Source organism: Echinops telfairi, unplaced genomic scaffold, assembly GCF_000313985.2.
Source record: "Echinops telfairi isolate 266 unplaced genomic scaffold, ASM31398v2 ScPeMD7_70;HRSCAF=299, whole genome shotgun sequence".
NCBI classification, from domain to species: domain Eukaryota; kingdom Metazoa; phylum Chordata; class Mammalia; order Afrosoricida; family Tenrecidae; genus Echinops; species Echinops telfairi.
The window spans coordinates 26,182,584-26,200,066 of record NW_022103968.1 but is presented as its reverse complement, the minus strand read 5'-3'; the positions used below and the strand labels follow the sequence as shown (position 1 = coordinate 26,200,066).

At 58.6% G+C, this 17,483-nt stretch overlaps 1 protein-coding gene across 1 annotated transcript; it reads left to right on the top strand.

Moving 5' to 3' along the window:
- The first annotated feature begins 54 nt into the window (after positions 1-54).
- TRIM8 (tripartite motif containing 8) lies at positions 55-13,386 on the top strand. The gene is made up of 6 exons (XM_004700955.4): positions 55-1,043; positions 9,218-9,313; positions 9,614-9,847; positions 11,307-11,338; positions 11,447-11,562; positions 11,879-13,386. The coding sequence occupies exons 1-6, from the start codon at positions 474-476 to the stop codon at positions 12,484-12,486; spliced, it is 1,656 nt and encodes a 551-aa protein (XP_004701012.1). The 5' UTR covers positions 55-473; the 3' UTR covers positions 12,487-13,386.
- Positions 13,387-17,483: the final 4,097 nt, after the last annotated feature.

Genomic DNA, 17,483 nt, shown 5'->3' with positions numbered 1-17,483 from the left:
GTTCCTGTGCCTAGTGTGAGCAGGCTCAGGAGGAGTCCGTCGCCGCCGCGGTCGCTAGAGGAAGCGTGCGGCTCCGAGGCTCTATCCGCCTTGGGGCGCGCCCCAATGTCAGTCGCGGGCCGGGGTGCAGGCCGTGGGCCGCCACTGCCCTAGCCGCGCCGACGGGGAGGTGGCCTCTTATATGGAATTTGGACCCCGGCGCTCCCCACCAGGGCTGGTGCCCCGGCCGCGGCTCTGGCGCAGCCCGCCGCCTCCCGCTAGGCGCTCGGGAAGAGGAGGAGACGCCGCCGGCTGCGCGCGCGGCGTGAGGACCGAGGCTCCCTGCTATAGGGGGCGGACGCACGGGAGGCGCTGGTGACCGAGCGGCTGTCGGGGCCGGAGCCTGGGACTCGGTGGACCTACAACTGCACCCGACGGGCCCCCAGGGTTGGGGCTTGGAGGAGTCCTGCCCGGGCGCCCTGCCCGCAGCCACCATGGCGGAGAATTGGAAGAACTGTTTCGAGGAAGAGCTCATCTGCCCCATCTGCCTGCACGTCTTCGTGGAGCCCGTGCAGCTGCCGTGCAAACACAACTTCTGCCGGGGCTGCATCGGCGAGGCGTGGGCCAAGGACAGCGGGCTGGTGCGCTGCCCGGAGTGCAACCAGGCCTACAACCAGAAGCCGGGCTTGGAGAAGAACCTGAAGCTCACCAACATCGTGGAGAAGTTCAACGCCCTGCACGTGGAGAAGCCGCCGGCGGCGCTGCACTGCGTGTTCTGCCGCCGCGGCCCCCCGCTGCCCGCGCAGAAGGTCTGCCTGCGCTGCGAGGCGCCCTGCTGCCAGTCCCACGTGCAGACGCACCTGCAGCAGCCCTCCACCGCCCGCGGGCACCTCCTGGTGGAGGCGGACGACGTGCGGGCCTGGAGCTGCCCGCAGCACAACGCCTACCGCCTCTACCACTGCGAGGCCGAGCAGGTGGCGGTGTGCCAGTACTGCTGCTACTACAGTGGCGCTCATCAGGGACACTCGGTGTGCGACGTGGAGATCCGGAGGAATGAGATCCGGGCAAGTACCCCGTGTACACACACACACACACACACACACTCCTTCCTGTCGGGACCAGTGTCTTTTCATCGGGACAGACTGTTGAGACCTCAGGCCAGAGGCCACCTTCCAAACTCTTCTACTTTGAAAGTTTTTTTGGGGGGAGGAGGGCAAGTCCTGGGAAGAAGGGGGCTCCCCTTGCGCTACTTGACATGCTCCCATCCACACCTGTGCTCTTGGGTTCATCTTGTGAGTCATTTGTAGACTTGGGTCTTGGGGCTGTTGGGGGCAGAGTTAGGGTGTTGGTTTGCTGTTTTGCAGGCAGCTCCCTCCCCCAGCGCTGTTTCTGTGGGCCCTCGGGGAAGTCACCAAGGCACTGACCCCAGTCCTGCTTCTCCAGCTGCTGTTTATGTAATGAATGTCCTGGTGCCACTGCTGTGGCTGACATGATCCATGGTGCTGGCATACCAATGAGGAAGTAAACAAAGCAGCCATGTTAGTTGCAGGCTCTATTGGAAACACATGGGGGTGCGGGTAAGGGCTTCCAGGGGGAGCATAGAATTCAGGGTATCTGTGGACCCCGCTCGGCCAGGCAGCAGTGCCCAGCACAGCGTCCCAACTGTTTGGATGATTCTCCAGTAACCTGCCCTCCGGGTGAGGCACCCTGCCCTGCTTGTGTCTGTGTGTTGCACACATATGCACACACGTCTGCAGGAACAGACCTTGAAGTGTGTGCCTCCCGTCACCCTGAGCCCTCTTTTTCCCAGCCCAGCCCTTGTTCGCAGCCCTCCCACATTTGGGGAAGGGAAGTGGCAGACGGAAAAAGAATCCTGTGGGTTTAAGGTTGAGCCGCCTTGAAATCTGGTTTGAGGCAGCTGGCTCCCCTGGGCAGTCGGCAGGGTGATTGTGGAACCTCACTCGTCCCCTCCCACTGTGTACACCCTGCAGCAGTGGCCAATGTCAAAACCGCCTTCCCCCTCAGGGCCAGGGCCTGGCTTTGCCAAAGGACTGAGGCTCTACTTCCGTCCCTTCCGTGGGGGGCAGGGGGTGGTGGTGGAGGAGAGGGAGGTACCCTCCCAGGTCCCCTGGCTTTCAGAGTTGAGTCATACCAGAAGGAAGGGGCTGGCCTGGCCCTTCAGAAGCCTCAGCTTGGGGCCTGGGTGTGATAAGTGACAAGCTTGGCCTTTGGAAGGACAGGGCGTGTTAATGGGTGGGGGCCCCTGGAGGCTAGTTGAGGCCAATGGGGAGCTTGGGTATGAGGAAGCTCCAGGCTGGAGCTGGTTGTAGATGGGGAGTTAGTTTCCTGTGAGAGGGACCAGTCAGAATGAGTCACTGTTTAGCAAATAAAACACACACACACACACACACACACACACAGCCAACAAAAGGCAGGAGGGCCTTTGCAGGCTGAGGGCGGGGATAGCAAATAAAATTTGCTGTATAATTAGTTTCCAATCAGATGGGCTAGCACTACGTTTTTGTGGTGCCAGAGCAGGCCACTGTTTTCTTAAAGAAAGTGTGGGGGCTGGGGAGAAGAGCCACTCCCCCCACCCCACCCCCATTACGGCTGGGAAAGGTGGAGGCCTTGGGGAAGCCTAGGGGAAGCAGATGAGACCCTGGTTTGCTTTCCATCCCCCAGGGGGTAAGGCTGGGCCCTGACTTTCCTCCGGATTGGGAAGCTGCTGCTATTAATAAAGAAGGAGGGGCTGGGGTGGGTGGAGACTGGGAAAAGCCTGGCTGTGCTCTGTCCTGGGATTGGCAGCGGGAGTGTGAGGGGAGGGGAAAAAAGGGGGAGTGTGACTGAACGGGATGGAGGATGGGCCAGCCACCTGGGGTGGTAGGTGGATGTATACCTGCACCCACAGTTGAGGTTTTACCTGTGTCTGAGTGCTGGCTAAGCTGTGTCTTTGATCGGGGTGGGGGGAAGGGCGTAATTGCACCTGCTTTGGTGGCAGGAGGGTAACAAGGTAGATTTGTGTCTTTGAGACTGGCTGCTTTACCTTCAAATGCACCTGTCTGCTGTCTGTGTCGTTGGGGGCTGGGAGTGGCAGTGGCAAGTCCAGGCAGCCTACATTGGGGTTCCCACCAGTAGGCCCCTGAATCCTCCCCCTCCAGGAAAGAGCAGGGTGGAGGCAGCCTCTGAACTATGTGAGCAGCTGGGCGCCTGTGTTCCTGTGCCTAGTGTGAGCAGGCTCAGGAGGAGTGGGTTGCATCAGGGCCAGATGTGCAATTCTGTGCATTTAGCATCTGTGCAGGGCAACCCGGGTCTCCTCCTCCTCCTCCTCCAGGCTCCTGGCCCCAGACCCTCCGGATTCTTGGTGGTGCCCCAGGGCACTGGAGTTGGAAAGCCTGCCTTAGCTTAGCCTAGCCTCCTGTCATTCAATTGTGGATTTGACTTGGTCTGAGTGGAGGAAGGAAGATCCCACCCCTTGATGGGGATAGGGTGGGAGTGGGCCCAGGGGAACATGGATGGATGGATGGACCTTCCCTTTCACCATAGTCTCTAGGCCAGACTGGGGACAGGGCTCCGGGGTCCCTGGGGTGCTCGGGAAAGCTGGCACAGGCCTGTGAACACAGCTGTGCCTTGCTCTTCCCTTTCTCCCTTCCCAAGGGGCTGCTGAAATGCCCTGTTTCTTGCATCTAGAACACCCAAGTAACCTCCCTGGTGGCCCTCATTTGCATACTCAGCACCCTGGGCCTCCCGGAGTTTACCCTGGGGAAGTCAGAGTTGTCCTAGGAGGGGTGAGCAGGAACCCAGGACCAGTCCTGACTGGGAATGGTGTTCTTGCTGGCTGCCGGAGGCTGAGGGTCTAAGATGGAGACCTCCAGTGGCGCCTGGTGGCACCCCCTTAGCACATGCCCCTCCTCAACAAGGAAAGAACTCTACTTATGTGTACGAAGGGGTTTCAGAAAGCGTGTGGAAAGTGTTCTCTTTGAACTCCAAAGGACTTTGTGAAGAGCCCTCGTATGGGGGGTGAGGGGCCATGTATGTCGGAGGGCATCTGTTGGAGGTTGTGTAGTCCTAGCTGTGTGCCCGTATCATCTCTCAGGTTCCCAGTCAAGATCTCCCTGAAAACGTTCCTTGTATCCTGAGGCTCAGACTTGAGATGAGGTGTTCTCTGAGGCTGGAATCCCAGTGCGGGCTCAGTTGGCAGTCTGCAACAGCCTGGGGTTGGGGTGCCCAGCTCACATTAGCCCTGGCTGAAGGGGTGACACTGGGATCCTGGCAGAGTCTATCTCCGGGTGGGCTGTGGAGGTCCGCCCTGGGCCAGCCCTATTACAGGGTGGTGGAGGGGCCTAGCAGCTTGCCCCTCCCCCAGCAAGCAGACCCCAGCCCCCAGGTTGTAGGTGGGGAGGGTGAGTGTCTGTGCAATGCCCCTTCCTGTAACTACCCCGAGTCTGTAGCTAGTTCTGGTTTGGTTCTTCCGCCTTGGGCCCCAAGAGGAACCCAGTCCCCCACCCCCACCCCAAGATCCTGCTGACACAGCCCTGTGCCTGTCATGCACGCCCTATTGATTACTCTGCCTCCTGCAGCTCTGGGTGACTGCATGCATGTCTGTCGGTGTGTGTGAGAGAGAAACTGAATGACTGCAAGCCATACTTGCTGGGTCCCTTCCAGTTGAAGTTGAGTGTGCGGCATGACATGACTGTTGTCAGCATGGCTGGGCTGCTGTGTGAGCCCCTGCCCCCAGCAATGGTAGATGGAGGGCTGTGTGTCTGAGCGGCCTCTGGCTTGTGTGTGACCTTCGCACCTGGTGTCAGATGCCTCTGCGAGAGGACAAACGGTCTCCCTTCAGGAGGGTACTGGAGGTGGGAGCCAGGCTGAGTCTGGGTGGGCCTAGGAACAAGGGGAAGCGGACTTGGGCCCCTGCCCTGGACTGAGCAGGCACCCTGGCCCAGCTCATCCCTGGCCCTGGGAACGCCTGCCTTCCCGGCTGGCTGGGCATTCAAATCCAGACAAAGGGGGGCTTTCTCTCCCGCGCCTCTTTGTTCTGCTGCCCCAGAGTGCTGCTCTCTGAAGGTAAAAGCTAATTCCGCTCCACAGCTGAGAAACCCCCTCTGGGTCCACGAGGCTTGCCACTCAGGGGGCTCCCTCTCCTTGCCCTGCTCCCCCCTCCCACACTCTCTGTCTGGGTCTAGTACCCCAGCCCTGGGCTGAAGCCTGGCGGGGCTGGTGCGTGGCATGTCTCGGACTGGGAATTTTTCTGACAGTAGGGAGTGCTATGGACTTGGGCAGGGAGGGGGCTGTTGTGTGGCATGGGACAGCTCTGAACCCAGGGCAGCAGCCAGGGGTGCCAATGGTTTGAGAGTCCTCTGGCCCAGGACACAGCCCAGGCCTCCTCTTGCCCCTCCTCCCTCCTATTCTAAGGACTGCTGGAGCCAACTTTACTTAGTCTCCATCTGAAAACCTGAAATCTGCCCCTTTCCCAGCCCCTGGGGGCCCTGGGCCCTGCTAACCTGGCTTCTCTTCAAGGTTCACATGAGGGGTTTAGGATTATTTATTCCCTTCCATGCTACCCAGAGTCCTCACAGCCTCACCTGTCTGCCAGTCCAGCCTGGTATCAAAAATGGCAGCTGGGCCTGGCCACTCAGGTCCCAGGGGATATGTGGCAGGAGTGTAGGGTAGGACAGCTCCCCGCTCTCCAGGCTTGGGTGGTGGGGGGCAGAGAGTATGGGAGGGTAGGTCTGGGGATCAGGGCATTCTGGGGCCCTGGTTCTGGGGACTTCTCGACCCTTCTAGACCCTAAAGTAGACTGTGGAAGTCCCTGAGGAGCCTAGGGAACAGGTCTTGCCTGGCTCAGGGGGGCTGGGTTGTGGCTTTTCTTCCCAACCCTAAAAGCCTGGTTCCTGGGTCACAGGCCTCAAGTGCTCTGTCCAGAGCTTGGGGGGGTGAGCCACAGTTGAGGGGCCCCAGGAAGGGCTCCCCCCACGTGGCCTGGTAGGGAATCTGGTCCCCCTTGGCTGTGGGTTGTTAGCTGCGCAGGAAAGGGCCTCATGGGCCTTAAAAGAGGAGGCAGGGAGAAGTTAAGGTAGAAAGGAAGCTGTTCGTAATTGGGGGTTGGTGGGGCCTGCCTTTCTCTGCTCCTCACCTTCCTGTGTCTCAGCCACAACTGGGGAGGTGGTCCAGTGAGAGACCAGACAGATGGACACTGGCTGACTGACTGAACAGCAGGAGTAAGTGTTTCCCACCTGCCCGGGTTTCCTAGACTTGAGGTAGCAGTGACCCCTGCCCACCCTGCCTTAGGCGGCTCAGGCAGGCCCTACTTGGATAAGCGGGCTGCCGGGGGTGGGGGGGGGTGGGGGGGTGTCTCTCCAGCAAGCTTCCTTCCCCTTCCTGCCCTCTCCCCCCACCCATGCAACCGAGACAAGCACCTGATGGTCCTGAACTGGGGGAGGGGAAATGAAACCCACCCACCATGGTGCTAGGGTACATGGGCCGCTGCTGCAGCCATGAAGTGGAAGACACTGCAGGGCCCCAGGGTACAAGTGCCATCAGGGGAGCGACACTAAGAAAAGTGAGAAGAGGAAGGGGTCAAGCCCCACCTACCCACCCACCACCAGGACTGGCAGGGGGACCTCCGTGGTTCTGGCTGCAGGGACAGTCCCAAGTTGCCTAGAGCCCTCCTGGGCCTCAGCAGGGTCCTCGGACTGGCTCCATTCCCACCGTTTAGAAACCTGGGCCTGCCTCTTTTCTAGCTTGCACCGAGCCTCACCCCCGGCACCCCGAGACTGGCACTGATAAGCGGGGAGCCAGCCCACAGTGTGTGCCAGCAGCCTGTCAGATGTTCTGGGCACAGGAGTGGCCTGGAGCCTGAAGGACTGCTTGAGTGTGGGCACAGGACAGGGGCGGAAGATTTGAGGGCAGAGTTAGTTAGAGAGGAGGAAACAGGTCTCACGTTCTGGATGGGGCAGGCATCCCGCAGTGCCCTGGGGAGCTCAGCATGCCAGGCTCCCAGTGCGGGCGTACTTGCGAGTACAGAGACTTTAGGTCTTCAAAGAGTTGGTGAAAAAATAGAATTGAAAGGCCCCGGAATTCCCCACAGACTTTCTGATGCCCCTTGCATGGGTGAAGTTAGGGGTGACTGCTGTGCATGAGGTGGGCCCAGCATGTGTTCGTGCATGGGCCGGTTTCAGAGGTAAGACGATGCGCTAGCACCTCTGCCCAGCTCTCCACCCAGGCTCCCCTTCCAGGCTCCGACCTTCACACTGCCGTGCCCCTGCCCGTGGCATTGGCGGTGGAGGCGGAGGCCCTGCTGAAGGGGCAAGAGCTCCTGGGGCAGGGCCGCCTGGGTCTGCTTCTTGGAGGTCTTGTCCTGGCCCCTTACTGAAAGGCCAGCTTTAGGCCGGGGTGGGGTGGGGTGGGGGACCCCGGACTTCCCCAGTTTAGAATCTAAGAGCCTTAGCCTCCCCTACTCTCCAACCTCCTCCTGCACGTAGAGCCCAAGTCTTTGTTGTCTAGGTAGCCAGCACCTCCACAAGAGGTGTGGCTCTTGTTGGCCGTGGTTTCCTTCTGTGTGAGTTGGGCTAGAAGGGGTGAATTCATAACGGCTGGGTGCTTTGGGTGGGAGTGAAGGTCATGGAGTCACACTTGAAGGTGACTCTGGAGGCCCTTCCGAGGACAAAAGCGAAGCACCCCTCGCTCACTGAGTGGACATTTTACTGCTGCAAGCCAGGCTTGTGTGCAAGTGTGTTGCAAACCTTCGTTTCTTTGTTTCTTTTAGCTGCTTTCTGCCCCTGTAGGGAGCTCGGGCCTCTGTGTGGCCTGGCTGAGCAGTGGGTGGAGAAGACCAGCAGCGAAGCCATGTTTTGAAGGAGGACGGGGCAGCATGTCCAGGAGAATTTCCCACGGTGATGGGGGTTGTCCGTAGATGGTGTCCACACTAACCACTGGCTCAGTTGGCTCCGGAGCCCTCGAAGTGTGGCTGATACCACTAAGGAGCTCAAGTTCAAGTTTTTCCAACTGGGTGTGAAGAGGCACACGTGACCGGTGGCTAATGCATGGGACAGCAGGCAGATTGTGACTACCCTCCACCTGGTCAGGACGAGGAGGGAAGGGGGTCATCGTGAAAGGCTTCCCGGAGGGTCTCGGGTATAATTCGAGCCTTGAGGGACTAGACGAAAGGTCGGGGGAGGCCCTGTGGATTGCAAGGACAAGCGCCGAACTCGAGGGAGTAAGAATGAGCTCGGAGGGTTGGGAGCAGCACAGCAGCCCCGCTGGCCAGGAGAAGTAGGTGATAAGGGAGCATTCATTGCCATGCCAACAGACTGTTTGAAAGGAAGGAGCCATTGAGGGTTCTGGAGAAAGGAGAGAGAGACCCTGTTTAAAGAGGGGTGTCTGTTAAGGAAGGTGTCGGGACACGATGCAGCCAACACGGACAGGCCTGGGGGGAAGTGGGTGGAGGGAACCCCATGAATACTCAGGCCCAGCCGAAGGAAGTGTGGCTGGCCTGGGAGCTCCAGAGAGCCAGGTCTTCGTCCTGCCTGAGTTCACCTGACGGGCTGAGGGAGCGAGGAGCCCAGAGGTCTAAAGCTCAGTGTCAAAAACCAAGGCGTGCTGGGGTGGCCGGCGAGGTGCCCTGGCGTAGGACATGTGCTTGACAGGAGCTTTGAACTGGAAGCCCGAGGGTCTTGTCATCTTGGCAGTCAGTTGTCCCTCTGAATCTTGGGGCGCTCTCCTCTAAGAGAGGGTTCTGAGAGAGAGGGGCAGCCTGGTTTGGATGAGCATAGACCCTGTTGTCAGATCACCTGGGTGTGTATACCAGCTGCCACTTCCTAGCCCAGTGACTTTTAGGCAAAGTACTCAACCTCTTTGGGCCTCAGCTTCCTTTTCTGTAAAAAGCAGGTAATAATGGGGCCCACCTCCTGGCAGGACTGGGAAGATTAGATAAGGCAGGACAGGAAATGTGCTTGGAGTCCAGGCTGACCCCACCCCTCTCTTCCCCTCCCCGGCCCTCCCCTCGGTTTAAGCTAGCCCAGGCTTTTGGCGGCCTGGGTCAGAGATTGCCCAGCCAGCTGTTGGCAGGTCCCTGAGGTTACAGGAGTGGGGTGGGGGTGGCTGGACGGCAGTGGTTTCAGGTCAGCTCCATCAAAGGATGAGTCTGTAAAGGGGAAGGTCGTGCTCTCCCACCCTGGGGAAGAGGCAGAGCCATGGGCCTGGGCCCCCTCTGATGTCCCTTCCCCACCTGTCCCTGCAGAAGATGCTGATGAAGCAGCAGGACCGGCTGGAGGAGAGGGAGCAGGATATTGAGGACCAGCTGTACAAACTGGAGTCCGACAAGCGCCTGGTGGAGGTAGCGCAGCCCTGGGCCTCGGAGGCATGGGGTGGGGGCTGCGGAGGGGTGGGGGGTGGGGAACAGGAATCAGGGTTAGTTCCTTCCTTAGGATCTCATGGGACCCACAGCTCTGGGCCTAGGACCCTCTGATCAGCCATTTGATGTGGGTCACCCCATCGATGCCAGGCGTGGCTGACCGAGAGCCCCCTGCTACCCTGTGGGAACCACCAGGCCTCTGGGCCCCCAGGGCTCCCCGCAGATTGGGAGTCCCAGATGACACTGTGCAGGAAGTAAGGGCTCCCCTGCCTGTGCCCGCAGGAGAAGGTGAGCCAGCTGAAGGAGGAGGTGCGGCTGCAGTACGAGAAGCTGCACCAGCTGCTGGACGAAGACCTGCGGCAGACCGTGGAGGTCCTGGACAAGGCCCAGGCCAAGTTCTGCAGCGAGAACGCAGCGCAGGCGCTGCACCTCGGCGAGCGCATGCAGGAAGCCAAGAAGCTGCTGGGCTCCATGCAGATGCTCTTCGACAAGACAGAGGACGTCAGCTTCATGAAGGTGGGCCCAGGCCAGGGGACCCGGCAGGGGAAGCAGGGGGCCCTACATTGACAGCTGCAGTCTTCTGAGACTCCCAACCAACCAGTTTCCCTGTCGGGTAGTGTCCTCACTCATGTGCCCTTGACTCTGGAGCCAGCCTTGGGAGATGTGTGTATGTGTGTGTGTCAGAACCCTCTCCTCTCTCTAGTTCTGTGACTGGGTGGGGCGTACCGCTCCCCATGTCTGAGTTCCTTCACCTCCTAAATGAATCTGCTTTTACTGGTCTGTCCTTTAGGCAAACACCACCACCACCCCCCAAAAAAAAATTGTGGGAAAGACAGAAAGGAGGAAAAAATGTTTGCAACTCAATTAGTAGCAGAAGCTGACCTGAATGGCTGTTGAGCATTTGCAGCCTTTCTTTATCTCCCTGGGTGGGAACCATCCAGTGTTTTGTTGCAGGTATGTGAATGTGTTGCCTTGGGTACCCACCCCCACGTCCTGCTGGGGGTGCTAAGTACTACGGGTGTGAGCACCACAGATTTCTTGTGAAATCCCAACCACTGTCCAAATTTCAAAATTCATTTGGCTCCAAAGATTTCAGGGACGGAGGCTCTGCAGACCCTGCCGCCGCCTCGGCTAGCTGTGCAGCTGCCGCTAGAGGTGCAAGGTTTCTCAAGCGGGGCAGACCTCGGTTCTTGGCTTCGCACGATGAAAGAATTCACGCCGAAGCCTGTTTTGTAATCCAAGTGGGTTTGCATGAAGGACAGGACAAGTTTCAGGTTTTACAGTCTCAAAGGGGTTCACAACTGGGCCTGAACAACCACGTGGAAAAGAGCACCCACACATGAGAGTATGTGGGCCAAGAGGCTGTGGGCCCCAAGTAAGCCCGGAGCAGATGTGCGCACCCTCTCGGGGGAGGGAGACCCTCCCCCTCTAGCTGCCTCTGGCCCAGAGCAGGGCAAGAGAGAGTCCCCGAGCATGCTCCCTGCCTTTATTCTAGTCTACCCCCTGGCTGAGGGAAGGTGTGGTGGATGGTACTGTTTGACCCCACCGGCTGGGTTAAGCTCACCTGGGTGATGTCATGAGCCTGGGCCTAGGTTAGCCCACTCAGGTGTTCCCTCCATCTGGCTGGGGGCTTGAGTATGAGCATGCTCAGTTTGGGGTCTTCATAGGTATCTAATGGTTGCTTGATTTCTTTCCAACTTCTATGGGGGCCTTTGCAGGCATGGGAGGGACAACCCCCCTGTCCCTAAGCTAGCTACCTAACAGAGCCAGTATCTGTCATGTTGTAGGCACCGGGTAAATGTTAACTGTGTTTATCTTTGGAAAATGAAGCGCGCCCCCCCCCCCCTTACCTGGGCTAGAATCAGAAGTCAACCCTGCCTGGGGGAGGGAGGATGGGGCCAGCTGCCTCTCCCCTCCCCCAGGTTACCTGTCCCATCCGCTGACCCTGCTCTCTCTCCCCTCCCCTCCCCTCCAGAACACCAAGTCTGTGAAGATCCTAATGGACAGGTGAGTAGAAGGCCACCAGCACTTGGGGGACCGTGGGGGCGGGGGGCTGGGAGGAATAGGCCCACCGGTGACACCTCCTCACAGCAGATGCCCATCCACTGCCCCCAGGACCCAGACCTGCACGGGCAGCAGCCTTTCTCCCCCTAAGATCGGCCACCTGAACTCAAAGCTCTTCTTGAACGAGGTAGCCAAGAAGGAGAAGCAGCTACGGAAGATGCTAGAAGGTGAGGGTGGGGTTCCACAATAGAAGGGAGAGAGAGCCCTTGGGGTCAGAGCCTTTCCTCTGAGAGGCAGTGCAGTCTCACTTTTCTGGCTGGCTTGGGCACAAACGGAGCCTGGGTTTCGTCAGCTGTAAAATGGGAATCACGAGGGACTCTGCTTCCTCTGGGAACCAATAGCGAGCATGAACTAGACGACAGCGACGGGTGCGTGGTGTCCTGTGCTGGGCCTAGAAACACGGCAGTTCCCCAGGGGAGTGGGAGGAGGCTTGGGTGGCTGATGGATGGGCCTTTGGTAACTTTGTCACCATACTCTCTACAGGCCCCTTCAGCACACCGGTCCCCTTCTTGCAGAGCGTCCCCCTGTACCCGTGTGGCGTGAGCAGCTCTGGGGCGGAAAAGCGCAAGCACTCCACGGCCTTCCCTGAGGCCAGCTTCCTAGAGACGTCTTCGGGCCCTGTGGGCGGCCAGTACGGGGCGGCGGGCACAGCCAGCGGCGAGGGCCAGTCTGGGCAGCCCCTGGGGCCATGCAGCTCCACACAGCACTTGGTGGCCCTGCCAGGTGGTGCCCAACCAGTACACTCGAGTCCTGTGTTTCCCCCGTCGCAGTACCCCAACGGCTCTGCTGCCCAGCAGTCCATGCTCCCCCAGTATGGCGGCCGCAAGATTCTCGTCTGCTCTGTGGACAACTGTTACTGCTCTTCCGTGGCCAACCATGGCAGCCACCAGCCCTACCCCCGCTCCGGTCACTTCCCCTGGACAGTGCCCTCTCAAGAGTATTCACACCCGCTCCCGCCCACACCCTCAGTCCCCCAGTCCCTCCCTGGCCTGGCAGTCAGAGACTGGCTGGATGCCTCCCAGCAGCCGGGCCACCAGGATTTCTACAGGGTGTATGGGCAGCCGTCCACCAAACACTATGTGACGAGCTAACGCCACGCGGGCAGCAGGACACTGGGGAATCTTCCCCCCCAGCTCCTGGTGGCTCGGGAATTATGCATTCAGAGACGGACCTTCCTCCCTTTCCTCTCCTCCATTCCCATCTGTCTTTCCTTTAGGATTTGGTTTTGTTTTTTGTTTGTTTTTAAATCTTCTGGACGTGGAGGTGACAGTGGGAGCGGGGCTGGGGCCACAGATGGCCCTTGGAGTGGGGAGGTGTCTGTCTCAAGGCACTGAGCTCTCTGTCTCTCCTCCCCCCCTCTCCTTTTTTCTTCTATTCTGCCCCCTTCACACCCCCCAGGGCTGGAAGGCACCTCAGCTTCCCCTAGGAGGAAGGGCCGGTGCCCCCTGGCCTGTGGCCTGTTTGCTCCTGGCAGTTTTCCAGTGGGGCCCGGGTGAACACTGATTAAGGGATGACCTGTAGAGGGTGGAGCCTTTATTATTTTTTTCCCCCCAAACCAAGAATGATTTCTTCTGCTTCCTTCTCACCGCCCTCCCAGAATGGAGTTCAAAGGCCACTTCTCACACAGCTTTTGGCATCTTTAGCCTCAGAATGGAATCTTTTAAAGATAGGAGCCCCAGGGCCAGGAAAGGGGAAAAGCAAAAGCAAATAATAATAATATTAATAATAATAAAGATAAATAAATGAAATAATAATTTAAAAAAAAGAAACAACAGTATAGCCCTTGATGAGGTCAGCGGAGCCGGGGGAGGGCTGCCCCCCCCAACCCACCCCTGGTCCTTGCCTGCGTTTGGACACAACAACTTCCTGTAGCAGTAAGCACGCTGTATGAGCCGTGGACTTCCTGTTCCCAGGGCGCAGGTATTATTTTGTAATCTCCAATGCACACACCAAAACCCAACCTTCTAATAAACACGACGGCGCAGTCCCCACTCCCTGCTTTGCCTCGCCCCCGCACCCGATGCCCCAGGTCTGGGGTCTTTAAGCCTTGGTGTGGGGAGGGAGGCCCCCAGTAACAGAAGCTCTTCACTGCCTGGTCTTGATTCTGCCCTCTTGGGTCTAGCTGGCCCCAGGCATGTCGGTTTGTCAGGTACTACAAGTCTTGGCCTTGGCTTTGATTGACAAATATTTGCTAAGGGCCCCCCAGGCCTGGCCCCATGCTGCCACGTCCTTGGCATCTCTTTGAGGTCCTGCCAATGTGCTCTTAGCTAGGACAGACAAAGGAGAAACACCTTTTTGTGAGCCTGGCAACATTTGCCTCCTTCAGTCCACAAATATTTACTAAGCGCATGCTGAGTGCCAGGTACCACGCAGGGCCATGGGCCTAGCAGCTGTGCTCAAGGAGCTTCTCCTTGGCCCCCGGGCAGCAAGGGGTCACTGGCTGACCTGCAGCTCTGGCCCTGCCCAGGAAGGAAGGGTGGTCAGGAAAGTGACGTCTAATGGGGCTGAGGGAGAACTCCACAGCCTTTTCACAGCTTTTACTTCCAGTGGGTTGGGGCCAGACGAAAAAGATGTTCCATGCCCATCCTCTAGCAGAGTCTCTCCAAGTCTCAAGCTTGACCTTGCAATTTGTTGAAAGGCTGACTCCTGATCTCAGGGAGCTCAGGAACCTGCATTCTTTACTCGCTGGTGATAGACCCTAGACTTAGAGAAGTGCTGCCCAGAGAAGCTGGCCGAGGGTCTGCCTGCCAGTGGGTCTGGAGCCAGGGGTCTGCAACAGACTGGTTTTGTTGCCAGGGTCTGCCTGTGTTGTAAGTCACCTGTGCCCATCTTCCAGGCACCAGGGGGGCATCCAGTTTTCTCCTTGTCTGGGCAGGATGGGTGCCTGAACACCTCTCCCCTGAAAGTCTTAAAGCAGTGGTTCTCAACCTTCCTAATGTCTAGACCCTTTCATACAGTTCCTCATGTTGTGACCCCCCCAACCATAAGATTATTGTTTTTTTGCTACTGTTATAAATCGGGTGACCCCTGTGAAAGAGTCGTTTGACCCACAAAGGGGTTGAGACCCACAGGTTGAGGAGAACCACTGGTCTAGAGCAGAGAGAGAGAGAGGCTTATGGGTGAGCCCAGGCCTTGCTGACCCCTGGTCACCCATCCTTTCAGAAAAATGGTCTCAGATGTGAGGACTTGCACAGGCCGTGCCCCCTAGGCAGTGCACTGGACTGGACTGGTCCAAACCAGAGTCTGGGGGCCTGCAAAATGCCTCCCTCTTCCTGTGGGAATAGATGACTTGACCGTTGTCAGCGTGGTGATGGTGGTGGATTCTTGCTTTCCCTTGCCCAGTTTGGACTGAAGATCGAGCCAGAAGCTGCATGACCACAGCTGTCTGCCTCCATCCACCCCCACTCCCCCTGTGTGGCTCTTACAGAAAGCTGGAAAACCAGCCCAGGGTAAAGGCTGGCCAAGCTCCACTCACGTGGCCTCTGGTCACACCACTCCCAATGTCCCAGGAGCTCTTGGACATCCCCTGAGTCAAGAGTTGACCGTGGCAGGAAATTGCCCGGTTAATTTTGTGTTTGGTTTTCGATGATGGGAGGGGGTCTTTTTGCCGGATACAGAGGAAAGTGGGTGAGGGTTTGATGGGCCTTTTGGAAGCTCACCTCGCACAACCACACCCTTGGGCACATAGCTGTGAAGCCAGCTGCCACAGGCATGGCCTCGGGGTGCCAAAGGGAGACAGCTCCACCCAGCTGTCCCCAGCCCTCCAGCTGTCCCTGGTTTTGCAGGAGCAGCTGTCACCCATCTCCCAAAAGGGTCAAGGCCGAGGAGGCTCAGGCAGAGCTGGAGCTGCCCCAGGACACTGGTGGACTCCAGAAAGCATCTGGGGGCCTTCCCTGCCCCGACCTGGTGTGCACGCCCTGGGCTCACATCCGTTAACCACTTACCCTCCCAACCCCAGGCGGAGTCTCCTACCCTTTCCCCACCCCCACCTCACCCAGCCCACCGCTCCTCCCCTTTCCGGGAAGGGCTGGGTGTCGGGGCGGCACAAGGCCCCCCACCCGAAGGCCAGGGGCGGGGCCCTAGGGCCCAGATGTGCAGAACCCGCAGGGAGGTGGGGCGATTGCTAGGGGGTTTCCTCGGCCGCCGCCCCCACTAGCTCGAACTCTTTCATGTCGCCGCCCTCCGGGGCCGGGCCTGCAGCCTGAGCCGAGCAGCTGGCCTGCTCCCTGCTCCGCCCTCAGCCCGCTCCCAGCTGTCTCTGGGGTGAGGCCGGGCAGCTGGGGAACAGCTGCAAGGCGGGGGCCGGGGAGGGGGTGCCCAGATGCCCCCAGCAACTGCCGGAAACAGTCCCCGCGTCGAGCAGGGACGGGGGAGGGCGACGCCGGGGGCATCTGGCCAAGGCCGCCGAGAGCGAGCAGGCCCCAGATCAAAGGCCCCTCCCCGCTTCAGGGGGGCCCCCGGAGGGGGGGGGGCAGCCGGGAATGTCGTGAAGGCGGCTCCGCGGAATCAGTGGCCCTAGACCCCACGGCCAACCCCCATTTCTGGTGTCCCCTGGTCTATTCACACGCATCTACGCAGACCTCCTCCTTGTCACCCCGCCCCTTCCGCAGGCACCGTCGCGGTCCCCTTACATCTGAGGGTGGGGAAGGGCCCTGGGGCTGCCTTCCCCGCCGCCTGCGCCTGCCCAGGGCCTGTGGCTTGGGGGTGGGAGGGTAGTTTGGTTTGCACGGGAAGACCGTCTGTTGTTTGAACCCTTCTCCATGTGGGGTGGGGAAGGAAGGTTGGCCAGTGGGCTCTGATACCTTTGGACAGACCCCGCAACATGTCAGCCTCTCTCTCTTTTAGTGAGGGTTGCCCCGTACGATTTGGGGATTTGGAAACACTTCTGGGAGATCATTTTAGAAACAGCCGTCCCCAGATCCTGGGGTCCTGGCTCTGCTTCTAGAACCCTGTGAGTACTGTTATTGGAGCGAACGGGGCAAGGAATGGAATTCGGGCACTCGGAGCTCACCTGGGACAAGGGCTTGGGATTCAGGCTGTTCCTGGGCTAACATTCCAGACACTTCTCTGAAGGCTAAGAAGAATGAGAAAGAGATCAGAAGGTCGGCAGAGGCAGCCAGGGTTTGAGGGCTCATGGTGAGAAATTAGGGGCGCTAGCAGAAGGGGCTGGCCCGGTTGGAGAAGCCACTTCTTTCTTCAGTTTCTTTCTATCCACAGCACGCTACCCTTTTACGTTTGAGCCCCAAAGCTTTCTTCCCCTGCAGAGTGGGCTGTGTCCAGTCGCTCAATTTGACTCCTCCAGAAATCAGCAACTCCAGAGCCCCTCTCCCTCAGTGAGCCTTCTTCCAGGTAACACGTGGAAACCTGGTAGGTGGGGCGCTCGAACCAAAAGCCACGCCCGCTGCAGTAGAGTCCACTGGGACTCACAATGACCCTCTAGGACAGAGTAGAACGCCCTCAGGGCTTCCCAGGGCTGTGATCTTTACAGAAGCTCCTGTGGAGCCATGGCGGTTCCAACCATTGACCTTTCGAGATGAACAGGCCAGCTTGGGGCTCTCCATGCTCACCATGGTGTGTGTGAATCACACCGTCTTAAGCAAGGGAGCCTTCAAGAGCCCAGGGCTGCTTCCCTGAAATCCCTCTTCTCCCTGGCCTTTATGATGCTGAGTTCTGTACAGAGTGGGGGTGGGGTGGTGTCCTTTAGAGGAAACGAGTTTTCTTTCATTGCTATGTGGTTAATTCATCTCAAATGCAGCAAGCTGGGATATTGATGACTTCCCCTTGCACTAGATCTTCAATCATTGGGTCTGCTCTGTGGTATGCAATATTTTTCCTTATTTACATGAAGGCAAGAAGAGAGAGAGCAAAACAAACTATGGCTAACTTTGAGATGCCTGGGAATTCCAGAACACTTCTCTGTGCTCACACTGCACCCATACACCGACCAAGAGGCAACCGAACCAGGGAATGCATGCCTGGTTTAAAATTAGGGAAGGTGTGTGTCGGGATAGTATCCTTTCATACTTATTCCATCTGTCTGCTGAGCAAATGATCCGAGAAGCTGGACTGTATGAAGGAGAACTGAGCA